Source organism: Meleagris gallopavo, chromosome 13 (genome assembly GCF_905368555.1).
Source record: "Meleagris gallopavo chromosome 13, MGAL_WU_HG_1.1, whole genome shotgun sequence".
Taxonomy (NCBI): domain Eukaryota; kingdom Metazoa; phylum Chordata; class Aves; order Galliformes; family Phasianidae; genus Meleagris; species Meleagris gallopavo.
Genome location: NC_139416.1, coordinates 14,765,033 through 14,777,225, shown reverse-complemented (window position 1 = coordinate 14,777,225; position 12,193 = coordinate 14,765,033). Strand labels below are relative to the sequence as shown.

Genomic DNA, 12,193 nt, shown 5'->3' with positions numbered 1-12,193 from the left:
TCTTTCCCGCCCCTTCCAGCTGAGGAGACTTCCGGCCGGCTATGCCCGTGCACTTCCGGTGTCCCCGTGCTCTGGTTCGGGGCTGCTGTGCTCGGCCCCGGCTGGATGGGTCCGTCCTTTCTGAACAGAAGTAAGCTGTGAATAAAAGCTGCTCTTGCGAGAAGGGAACCCTTATACAGCTGGAGCTGCACTACAACGGTAGCGCTGCAGTTAATCTGGAAAGGAAATGGATCTGTGGCTCTCTGCTTGGTCTCTTTCTATAAGGGCTTTTTGATATGTTTTGCGAAGAAGTGTGGGGTTCTTTACGTGGGAGAGCTGAGCTGGTTGGGGTCAGGTGTGCTGAATGTGCTGAAATGCCTTTTATATGAGCAACTTTTGAAATGGACAATATTTGAGCAATTTGGTTTAAAAAAGCCTTGCAATGAGTTCTACTGAAATACGGAAAAAGTCATTGAGGAAAGCTGTTGTTCGGTTTAAATGTTTATTTCACAGTTTTCTCCCCCACATGGAAATATTAAGCGTTAAGCTAATTGGGGAGCCTGAAAAATCAATCAAGCTTATTTCTCCATCTGTGTCAGGGAACTGATTGGTTCTTATTCGTGGGAGATTCTGTGAAAAGAAGAAAGAAACTTACCTATATTCCTGGTGTGCTGATCCTATGCTTCATTTGGGAAAGAAGTGGGGATGTATGAAACCCCTTTGTTCTCCATGTTCTCACCTGCCACAAGGAGGTCAGGAGGAGAAGCTGGCAGGTGGAAGAGAAAAAAGCAGTTGTTCTAACAGGCGTGTGGATGAAGAGCTTACCCTGCTCTTTTTGGGCAGCCTTTTGGTTTCTGACTACTGGCTCAGTACCTGTGGTTATCTTGTGAATTCTGTAGTGCTGATAGTTTCCTTTTGCACATTAATATTTGGTATTTCATATACTGAACAAGTGTGTAAGTAGCTTTTTAGGCTAGAGATAGCTGTTCAAACTTGTATTTAAAAGGTACTTGGAAAGAATGACAGTCTTTCTCCATGTCTTCAGTCTTCAAAGGCTAATAGAAACTTGCAGTTTGTTCTTACAGCATTTCAACTAAATCACTTAGCTATATGTATGATGTAATCTTTAACAAGGCAGGGAGAGCTGTGCAAACTGCATATCTCCTATAAAATACATTAAAGGGCTAAATGCTCTTGCACAATTCAGTGGTGTTTGTGCAAGAAGTTCATCCTTTCCAAATATTTGCCAGTTATTAATGTTGGCTTAGCATTCCACAGTCCATTTTTGTCTTAAAATAATTACAGTATTTTCCTGATATTCTACTGTACTGCTGTTATTTCTTCTGCCCTGATTTCATGTTTAACTTGGTGTTCTTTATCCAGCAGTTCTGTTCATATTTCCTCAGGGCAATTTGTATTGCTTTTTCCCTTTTTTTTTTTTTTAATAAGTATTTTTCTTCATGCTTAGAGTCCTTATGAGCTTTACATAAAACTCTGCCCATGTTAACTTCTAGCAAGATGATGGCTTGCAATCTTTATTTTAGGTTACTAAAAAGAAACCAAGGAAACCCAATAGCCCATTCTCTCCTTTTTCATACGTACTTTTGTTACCCTTTGAAACCCTTTCATCTACCCATCAATTCCCTCTGGCAAAATTATTTTAACCTTCTCTGATCATTTGTAGATGACAGACTCATCTGGCACTCCTAAACACAAATATGGGATTTAGCACTGATAACACTATTCTGTCACGAACTTCAAAAGTATCTAAAGGCTCCAGTTGAGCCTCCCTTTGCTACTTTGTAGTAAAACATTTTCTTTTTTAATGTTTCCTAATTCATTGTAGCCAATGTGAAGTGAGTACCACTTTAGGTAACTGCGCTTGCAAGATTTTAACGTTCTTGTTTTATGAAAATTAATTCAAGTGGTCATAGAGGTGGTCACTCTCTCAAGGGAATGCTGACTCTAGTGTGGTTTCCAACTTCTATGTGAAGAGAACATGCAATGTAATGCTGTACTTCCAGCAAATATGGGGGAGGTTCTTGAAAGAAATGACTGGATGTGTTTGCAACATCATGCAGAATGCACCCTCGTGGGTCTCCAGGAGCTTGTGAATTTGTTTAGAATTTTAAAATTTTATTTCCTTGTGGGAATGTAGTTCTTGTTAAGCAGAACATGTGATACGAAATACAGGGTAAATACCTCTTCAGGCCAAATATATTACTTGAATATTGTAGGAATAGTAGAGTAGGTGATAGCTGGCAGTGCTGCAAGTGAATATTGGAAGTTTGCAGTTGTAAAATCTGACCACTGCCAACCAGTATTTAGATGGCTTAGCTGTGGAGTGTTGAAACAAGGATGGCTACTGAGCACAGGTGTACTGATTTTTGCTTGATGTACTGCAGCTAGGAACCTGCTCTCTTTTGGAGGAAGGGCAATGATAAAATACCAAGTAAACAAGCAAAAGACATCTACTTAACTTGTTGGCAGTATGGTTAATACAAGGAGAATTTTGTCGAGATGATCCCATTTGTCCTAGTATGAACTGGACTTCTTCCCTCTCTGGTACGATAATCTTCTACAACAAAGAAGTCATATTATTTCAGCCATTGTTATATGACAGTTTCATCCTTTTTAAAAAAGATCTTGAAAATGGCTTCTGGGAATGTTTTCTTTTTTAAGTGAGACATCATAGAAAAAAATATGTTTCTAGAATGAAATTTGCTCGTGCCCTACAGAGCTGTACAGAGGAGTACCTGGGGGTCCTGCTTGACATGCAGTTAAACATGATTTAGCAGTGCACCCTTGTGGCAATAAAGGCTAGCAGCATACTGAGTTGTATTAAAGAAGTGTAGTTAAGTGGTTACTGTTCCACTCTCCTTGGCACTCTTGAGGACACAGCTGTTTTTTTTAAAGCATCATCAAATCTTTGGATGGAGATTCTTCAAAAAGCATGTAGACAAGTGAAAAGATGCCAGTCCTCAGTGCTGTAATGAAGTATCAGGGTGCTTCCTGTTCCTACCCACCTGTTTGTAGAGAGTAGAAAGAGGAAAAAAAAAACATATAGTAGAATAAATACATATATATAATAGCTATCCTATATGGATTGGATATGGATTGGAACTAGATGATCTTAAAGGTCCCTTCTAACCCAAACGATTCTGTATGTGCTATGATATATAATGCATGCGCTAGGATGAAGAAAACTGAAATAGAAGGATGAAAAAATAATCTGCAGTTCAAGAAAGGTTAATTCTCCTATTGTCCCTTAAAAAGAAAATCTCAAAAGCATCCTTCATGTCCATAATCACAAATAATTTAAACTCATAGTTAATATTTGAGCTCTACAGATAAGGTAATTGAACCAGTATGTGTCTCTTCCTTAAGTGTGTAATATAAATTATACCTATTATATTGCATTTTGATTCAAAATGCTATTACTATAACACTAATACTATATGATAATTTCTTAAGTGATCAACTTGAACTTTTATTTATACACTCATATTTTAATGTTGGCAGGTGGAAATTTTCTCAGATTCTTTTACTGCTGAAATCATCACTACGTAAGATGCATCCAGACCTGTCTCCTCACCTGCACACTGAAGAATGTAACCTCATTATCAGTCTGCTCAAGAAGTGTCACAAGGAGGTAAGGAGTTCTGAGCAGAGAAAAGAGTGGGTGGGCTGGGGAAATGAGTGTCAGAAAATTGGTGAGATTATCATACAATCATGGAAAAATCTCCAGTAGGCAGAGCAGCCATGAAACAGAGCTAGTATGTTTACACTGGCAAAGGTATCTGACAACTGCATGTAAAACTTTGCCGGTGATTTCAGTAGGAAATAAAATATACCTTAAAATTTCTTGTGTTAGAGCTTTCCAATGGTGGGCTACGTTGCAAATGGAAATAATTTTTGCATGTTTTAGCCTGCGTGTTTGTTGCTCACAGAATGTTCACAGATTGCTGCATACCAACTGCCTGCAGTCCAGATGCACTGTATGTATATATCTATAATGCAGGTATGCTGGTGTGCCTTACACTCCATGCTTGGAGAGCTAAATGTGAATTAACATCTGAATATTCTTAGTAGGCATGTACAAAGGGATGTAAAATACCTAATTGTCTTCAGGGAGCTCAATGCTCTTCATTGCTGTGCTATAGAAACCTCATCTCACTCATTCAGAAGTTGTTTTTTAATTTGTTCTATAGTAAACTTCTGGACATAAATGAGTCAGCCCCTGAAATCTAAGTTATCTGCAGCATTGGTGCATTACTGTTAATTATTCTTCCAGTTCTCTCAGTTAATGTAAATAGATGTTCTGAACAGACATACATCTGTATTAGTACACAAGCTTAATTTTCTAGTTTGCTTGGGGACAAAAGTATATTTGAATGTTTAATAGAATTCAGTGGTTTATACCATCTCGTGCAATCTGCAGTATTTTCACCTCCGTGTTCAGATGTGGTTTATAATTTTTGATAACACAATTATCCATAAATTTGAAGACAAAACATATTTCTTAAGAATTCTGAATTTTTCTTTTCCAAAGTGGTTAGAGAAAGAAAAACAAGGCTGACAATATGTGAAATATGAGTGAAGATACTTAGTGTGAAAGAGACATAACACTTTTTTGAAGGTCTGGTTTTAAAGTAGCTAAACTAATGTTTAAAAAGCTTGTCTAGTACCTGATTTCTTATAAATTTAAAATAACAATGTAGGAAGCAGAGTTTGAATTTTAGTATTAACAAGTATCTGTACTAGGCTTGTTCAGTACATTCTCATCTGTTAGTTTGTACTACAATGTTTTGAAATGTAAGCAAACTAGAATTGGTCAGTGGCATTCATGGTGTTTTTCATACAGTTGTCTCTCTGTTCCTCTGCTCTGTGTAGGTACCTTAAACCTAAGACGCGCAGTTCCTGTGTAGAACAGAACATCACCAAGCTGAGCTGTAACTTATTTCTCTACCTTGAGTTTAGTAGAGAACTAAAACTGCATGCTGTACTTGATTTCCATAGCAGCGATTCAAAGTAATCTGCTGCCTATTTGACTTACAAAGATTCTGGGAGCAGCAGTAATACATTCATGCACAGGGTTATATTTTCTCATTTTGGTTTGGAGTTGGTCCTTTTATGTGAAGATGAACTAATTTTGTCAGTCTTAAGCTTACCTATGAGTGCATATTTGTGCTCCTCAGAGCAGAGTGAAAACTACTTTCACGCTCGTTTAAAAGGATCAATATTTTTAGTTTAAAATGGAAGGTAGATGTACTGAAATAGAAATTACTGAAATCTGAAGAATTTGTGATCTTAATTATAGTTATTAGTGACTATCTGCTGTTTTGTAAAAATACCAAAGGGGCCTAAGATTCTTCACATGTAATTTAAATTAATACTGAGGACAAAAAAACCTTATCTTGAATTCTGTGTCCTGTATTTGTGTTTTCACAAAATTCAGTCTATTTCTGATCAAGAACCCACTGGTTACTTTAAGTCTTATATCTGGAGAGAGTATCTAGTGGTTAATTCTTATTTGATGTCATTTAAAAAAAAAATTTAATTTTTTTTAACAACTCTGCTCTTGGGCCAAATACGTGCCTTATTTTTATAGACAGCTGCTGAAAGAAATGCACATTGTCTCACAGTCGTATTGCTGTAATGGGAATAATAACTATTTTTGGAAAACAGATTCCTTTTTCCTCAATCTGAGCTATAAACAGTTGACAGTTTAGGAGTCTGGCTAAATAAATGTGGATTCAACTCACTGTGTTAGTAAGAGTAGAGTTAGCTTGGAATGTAGAGTACTCACTTTGAAATCGGGCATGCTAGTGTAAGAATAGAATAAAAAGTTAAATCTGTATAGCTAAAATGAAAATGTTTTAAAAGCGGATTCAGCTTTCAGTAAAGCAATCCTTTATCCCATGCAACTGCTTCAGTGTCATCTGATGCCCTTTATAAAGCAAACAGATATAAACAAGTTAATTATAGCACTGCCATAGTTAAAGACTATGACAGACATTTATTAACGCACTCCTAAGTTCAGCTGTGTTCTGCTAGCTGACATCTACCTTGCCCACTACTTGAACTCTTAATAGTGCTCAGCATGTCTCTGAATCTGTCTAGCTGCTCATCAGCCACAGAAATATGCATTGGTTTCCCTGATGAAAACTGGGTAACACTTATGCATCTAGTCTACAGTTGAGCTGTGTCACAAAGATGGCGAATACATTCTTGAGGTTTGGAGAAACTTTACTCCTTGCCCCCTCCCCATGCTAGTTCTAACATTTCAGTCACTTATGTCCAGTGGATGCATCTTCTGGATCCATAGCATCTCACATTTTTTGCACAGCTGGAATAATGAAGTCCTTTGCCTGTAGATCTTCCCACATCTTTCTAAATTGCAAATGAGTTCAGAACACAAAGATTTGTGTGTTAGTGAAGCTAGTGCTAGGTGAAATTTATATAACTGAGTTCTCGATCAACAAAGTGTATGTTCTACATCTAGACTTGATGACTTCAGTGTAGGTATTGTATTTCAGTCTGATTTTACAATACGGTGAGTACCTTTAAGCTTTCTGCAAGATCACAGAATGGCCAGGGTTGGAAGGGACCTCAAGGATCATGACTCTCCAACCCTCCTGCCACATGCAGGGCCACCAAGCTGCCCAGGGCCCTGTCCAATCTGGCCTTGAACACCTCTAAGGACAGGGCATCCACAACCTCTCTGGGCAGCCTCACCATTCTCATAGTAAAGAGCTTCCCCTTGACATCCAACCTAAAACTTCCCTCCCTCAACTTAAAACCATTTCTTCTTGTCCTGCCAAGATTGAGGTTATTCAAATGAGAAGTAGCTCTAGCTCCTAGCTACACAGTAAAAAAAAAAAAAAAAAGTTAAAGCATCATTTTCCACAAAAGAAGTGGAAAAACCAGCTAGGATATATTGCAAAATGCAAGTGTCTTTTAAGAAATGTAGAGGTTTGGAGGAAGAATTTCTTGAATTGTTTTTTTTTTTTCCTTTCCCCAACTTACTAGCACAATGTTCTGAGGCTTTTTGGCCATTGCAATGATATCGATCGTGAGATGCGGAAGTGCTTAAAGAAAGAGGTGAGAAATAAACTTAACTTATTAAATAACTAATAAAAGAAAAAAGTCCATACGATAGAAAATGTTGTTCTTTTACTAATTAGTACAAATCAGTAAACAGGCTTTGATATGTAAGTCCATTCTGAGTTGGGCACTTTGGTTTTTATATGGTTTATATTTATATGGTTTTTTGGGGGATAAATTTATCAGGAGGATTGTATAAATGAAGCCTGAAATGGTGCTGAGACCAATCTGAGCTAGGAACATGCATCTCTGCCATCACTTCTACTTTTGGCACGATTTGGCTCTGAAGTTAATAACTGGAATCACAGAGGATGCTGTTAAAGGCAATATTTTCCTGTGGAGATGTAAATGTATGTGCTGACATTTTACAGTGTTTTTTCTTGTCAGATTGAAAGTCTAGAAATAATTGCAGAGTACAATTCTGAATGATTACTTCTTGCACAAAACTTTGTTAAATAATAGTTACTTTTTGAATCTCTTAAATGAGATGGAAGGCTTAGATATATCATTACAATAATGTTTGAATGGGTATCTGGCTTTAACAAATAACATAGACTATATTTGGATATACTAACAAAATACACATTTTAACCTGCATTTAATACTGCAAATAAGAACTGTCACTTCAAAGGCTGCTTCTAATCAGAACAATTTGGGTCCCTCTTTACCCATCTTCCTTCTATTACTCTGTGGGAATTAATTTCATCTACTTGTGTCAAATACCATTCCTCTCCAAACTGTAGCACGCATTTGGAAAACAAGTTTCATATAACCTTATTTTTTTTTTCTTCCATTAAAGCTATTACATTATAATGACTTCTTGAAGGCTATGTTTCCTCACCAACTGAAAATCTGGCTACACTGCTATTCTATTACTATGAAGTCCCTGTTCAAAAGCCCTGTGAAAAGCTGTTCACAGGTGTAGAATAGATACAAAATAGGCACAGATGAAATTGCTAAAAGTCCATTGTTGTGTTCTACATAATATCATAGGAAAATTAGTGAAAAAAACAAATATTAGCATTGTGGCATGGGGAAAAAAAATTAAGCATTCCGTTAATGTTAAGTGATGTTTCATGCCTTTCTTTCAGTTGTAAAACAGTCAGTATGATGAATGAAAAACTGGAAGCTCTTTCCAAAATCCATCTGCTTAGTAGTCTTATTACATTACATAGGGAATTATGCATTTGTGGTTTCCTTAGTCTTTCATATTAATTATTAAAAAAAAAAATTAACAAATATATGCTCTAAGGTTAACATCAAGAGTTATTTTCATCTCATGACATATGTATCAAATCTGTTTTTTTTAATTTCTTTTTAGCCATTAAGAAGGTTTCATTTTTTTTTTTTCTAATGAAAGAAAGATTCTTCAATCTTCAGACTTTTGCTGATGTAGGAGCATATTTCAACGATGGGCTTCACATTTGAGATACACACATGAATGCTTTCTTGATGTTGTTCATGATGGAGTCCCATTTCTTCTATTTTTTTAAACTGTGCAAAAAATTACCCTAACTCAACCCATATTTGCCTTTGTTGCTTTCATCTTGGTATACTGCTTTATCTGTGCCATATAATTAATGACCAGGATCAAAAATAGACTAAGTCTGTGATGACAAATTCATATTTCAGAACGCAGGCACACATGTTAGTCTGTATCTTTTAAAAGGAAAAGAGCCTGATCAGTGCTTTAGAATAGCATTAATGCAACTTTTTTTCTAGTTTGTGTGAAGTGTAGCTGTCAAACTTAAGATGGATATGCAATTAACTTCCTCCACAAGATTAATGGAATCTTTTTTTTTTTTATTAGAATGTTCTAATACTCTTTAGCTTAATAACCTCTAACTTCGAAATTAACATTTATTTTATTAAAACACAAGTTTCTAAGTAGAAATGAATAGGTATGTAGATATGAGGAACTACATATCTAATGTTGGTCAAAGATATTGTTTCTGATCCTGAGTAATAAAGGCTCTGTATGTTTAAAATTTGACTTATCTGTTTGGGAATAGCTGATCTAATAATTTCCCTCCTCTGTCTTCCAGTATGAAGAAAAAAGGGCCAGGAACAAGGAGTTGCGTCGGAAAATAATTAATGCTCACACAAACTTTGAGAAGTGAGCTATACCGTACATGGACAATTGCGTCTCAATAGGGACACTCACTTGAAAGTTGATAGACTATCTCTTTCAAGTTGCCAATGTTCAACCTGTGGTTTGTGAAACGGTGGAAAAATAAATGTACCTAAAACATACTAATTATGTTTTATTTTTACAGAAAGGTAAACTGAATGTGGGAAAAATAAAATGATTGCTCAAGTTAATTTTCGGTCTCAAAAAGACACCTGTTGTGACAACTCCTCATTCTGTCATAATTTTGTTATGACTATTAAGTAATGATGTATCAAATATCAATGTGTGTGGTGTATTATGCATTCAGAACTGCAGCATTCCCAATCCTGTGTTGAGTTGCATTTATTCCTTCACAATTAGTAGTTTCTATTTCATCTTTTTTCCTTGCAAAATGCTGAATGATTTATCACAACACTATGAAGAGTGAATGAAGACACTGTTTAAATGGATTACTAGAAATGAAATTCAAACTAATATGGCTTGAAATTGAAGATGGCCTATCAAGCAATTAGTGGAGTTCTAGTATTTTTGCTGAAGCCAAAATGACAAAATGACCATTTTCCATTTAGAACATAAAGAATTCTTCCTGCTAACTGCAAGTACAGAATAGACTGCCATAACTTAACTTGTTTATCATACGTGATGCAAATTGCTTTAGAAACTCAGAATGGAACTTTTTCAGGGATTCTAAAGCACTGCCTTGATTTATACTGAGTACAGTCAGGGTCTGCTGAGCGCTGCCAAAAATACAAGCTAAGTTGTTCATCTACAAAGGCTAGTACAAACGGGACGTCAAGTCATGATTACTGCTGTTGAAGAAAAACTCAGGTTAGAAAATTCATCTTGCTTTTCAGTTGCTCAAATCAATGAGCAGTGTGCTAATCAAGCTGCCTCATTAGCTACGCGTGTTGTTCATTTGCTATCTAACTGCAGATAGTTCTGAACGTATTTCTGAATGCCAAGAATTTCATATGACGATGCTGTGTTGGTTTATGCAGCAATGGAGCTGCTTTGTTGAATGACTCTTGCATTCCTCTTTTTTTTTTTTTTTAAATGACTTTTTATTTTTCTCGGCAAAAAGACTACTTAAAGTAAATTTTATTGAGCTAAATATAATAAATCTCTTGAAGCATTTTGAGGAAAGAGTGTCTACTGTCAATGAATTCAACAGTTTGTGTATCAACACTAGTTCCTGTAACAGTCTTACATTTAGTTCTTGCATCTGTTTTGGAACAAAGCTGTATTTTGAAAGATTAGTTAGAAGTATTTGACTTGTTTTTCAATACCTGGATGGACCCAGTTCTGTTGGTAAAGCTTGACTGCAAAGGTATCCATGTAGAAGGTGAGAGTTCCAAGAAAAACTGAGAAAAACTGCTGTATATTTTGATGTGCTCTCTACTTTCTTAGGATAAATAAATGATATGTTATGTAAATTAAATGCTCTGGTGGTTGGAAATGGTGGTATAAGGATACTCTTGAAGAGGACTTCATAGTGGAGTTCCCAGAGTGGGAACTTTGAATCTTTAACCCTTCCTTTTGTGAGGGCAAAAGATCTTAAGTAAGATTTGGTGTTGCCTGGAACCTATAAATGGAGAATTGTCTTAAAGATTAGGTTGAGAGGCTAATACCTGAGTGTAAAAGCACTGAAGCTTTCTTTTATTGTTTTACCAGATTCTGTGATTCCAGATCTTTCACTAAATAGCAATAAAATAAGAACTGAAGAGATGCATAACATTGTGAGTACGCAGTCATATTTCCAAGAATTGGTGCATTTAACAAATGAAAGCCCAAGTGTTGTGTACTGTACATGAGTTCATTTTCTCTTGCTGGGAGATCAAATGCTGACATCTTTTCCTTCAGAAGGAAAGCCTGCTGAACAGCATAATGTACGTACGAAAGAGCAGGGCTAGCTCTTGCTCTAGTGTTAAACTCTGACTGTGAAGATCATTGTACTGGTGCTCAATTCTACTAGGAATAGCTTGGAACATTAGTTACCTGTCAGGGGAAATTAACATGAGTTATACTGCAGTGAGTGCTCAGTGGCTAGCTTGCTGTAAATTAACTCAGCACACCCTTCATCTGCAGCGAGTGCTCTGGTGAAGCATAGCTTGCTGTGCCTCACAAATGTAATACTGGAGCAAAAGCAGCACCTATTGCTTATGTGTTTGTAGCTCCATGCTGTTACAGAGATAAGAATTCAGTGCATCACTGCCTACTTTCATCCAGTTTAACAGTTGTATTTCTCCCAGCTGATAAACTGGGTATTCATATAGTTAGGGTAACTGCTCCCAAACAGCAATGAATGGACTTCTATAGGCATGTGCAATTTCCTGAAAATTGGGGTGTACTAAAAAGAATCCCATAAGAAATGCAGTCTTGATAAACACTGCACAGGAATGATTAATATGAATAGCTATATAACTGAAGTATGCAGCTGAAAAGTTAGAGTTATGCATGGTGTGAATCATGAGTATTTCTGATGTTATTTATATACTTTGCTAAAGCTTTAGACAGGAACAGTGATTTAACAGGCATTTCTTAGTGTTGGCACTGCCCATGTTTTAAAAGAAGGCATGGCATCTAATATAAAATGATATATGTGGGGACACTTATAGAATACCTAAACTGATGTAAGCAATGTGAAAGATTTCAGAATCTGGTGGTTTAAGGTTAATTATTAACATTTGTTCTCAAGCAAAGGGGATGCTCTGCTTGCACCAAGTAATGGATCGCAGGCTTAAGTTACAAATTCAGTATTATTAACATTCACTAAAGTGAAATATTATGGAAAATCCTAATTGTCCCGTTAGAATTGTTTATTTTATAGGAACTTTTGCTTGTAAGTTGCTAATCCTGATTCTGCCGGGCACAAGGAGTAGCAGGGAACTGGTCCAAAACGTGCGTTGGGGCACCATGAGATCAGTGCTCCAACACCGTGCTTCTACAAAAACCCTGGTTAAAAACTTCTTAGCCTTA

The 12,193-nt window shown here is 36.4% G+C and overlaps 1 protein-coding gene across 2 annotated transcripts; it reads left to right on the top strand.

Moving 5' to 3' along the window:
* The first annotated feature begins 3 nt into the window (after nt 1-3).
* CMC2 (C-X9-C motif containing 2) lies at nt 4-10,655 on the top strand. 2 transcript variants are annotated; one of them, XM_003209841.5, is made up of 4 exons: nt 4-130; nt 3,502-3,631; nt 7,012-7,083; nt 9,132-10,655. In XM_003209841.5, exons 1-4 carry the CDS (start codon nt 42-44, stop codon nt 9,204-9,206), a joined length of 366 nt encoding a protein of 121 aa, XP_003209889.2. In that variant the 5' UTR covers nt 4-41; the 3' UTR covers nt 9,207-10,655. The 2 variants fall into 2 exon arrangements, with proteins under 2 accessions (XP_003209889.2, XP_010716367.1); XM_010718065.4 differs by having other exon boundaries at nt 60-198.
* The last annotated feature ends 1,538 nt before the right edge of the window (nt 10,656-12,193 follow it).

Coding starts and splice junctions, on each gene's coding strand:
- CMC2 (XM_003209841.5), top strand. CDS start 42: ATGCCCGTGCACTTCCGGTGTCCCCGTGCTCTGGTTCGGGGCTGCTGT. Junction 3,632..7,011: donor TCAAGAAGTGTCACAAGGAG/GTAAGGAGTTCT, acceptor CCAACTTACTAG/CACAATGTTCTGAGGCTTTT. Junction 7,084..9,131: donor GGAAGTGCTTAAAGAAAGAG/GTGAGAAATAAA, acceptor TCTGTCTTCCAG/TATGAAGAAAAAAGGGCCAG.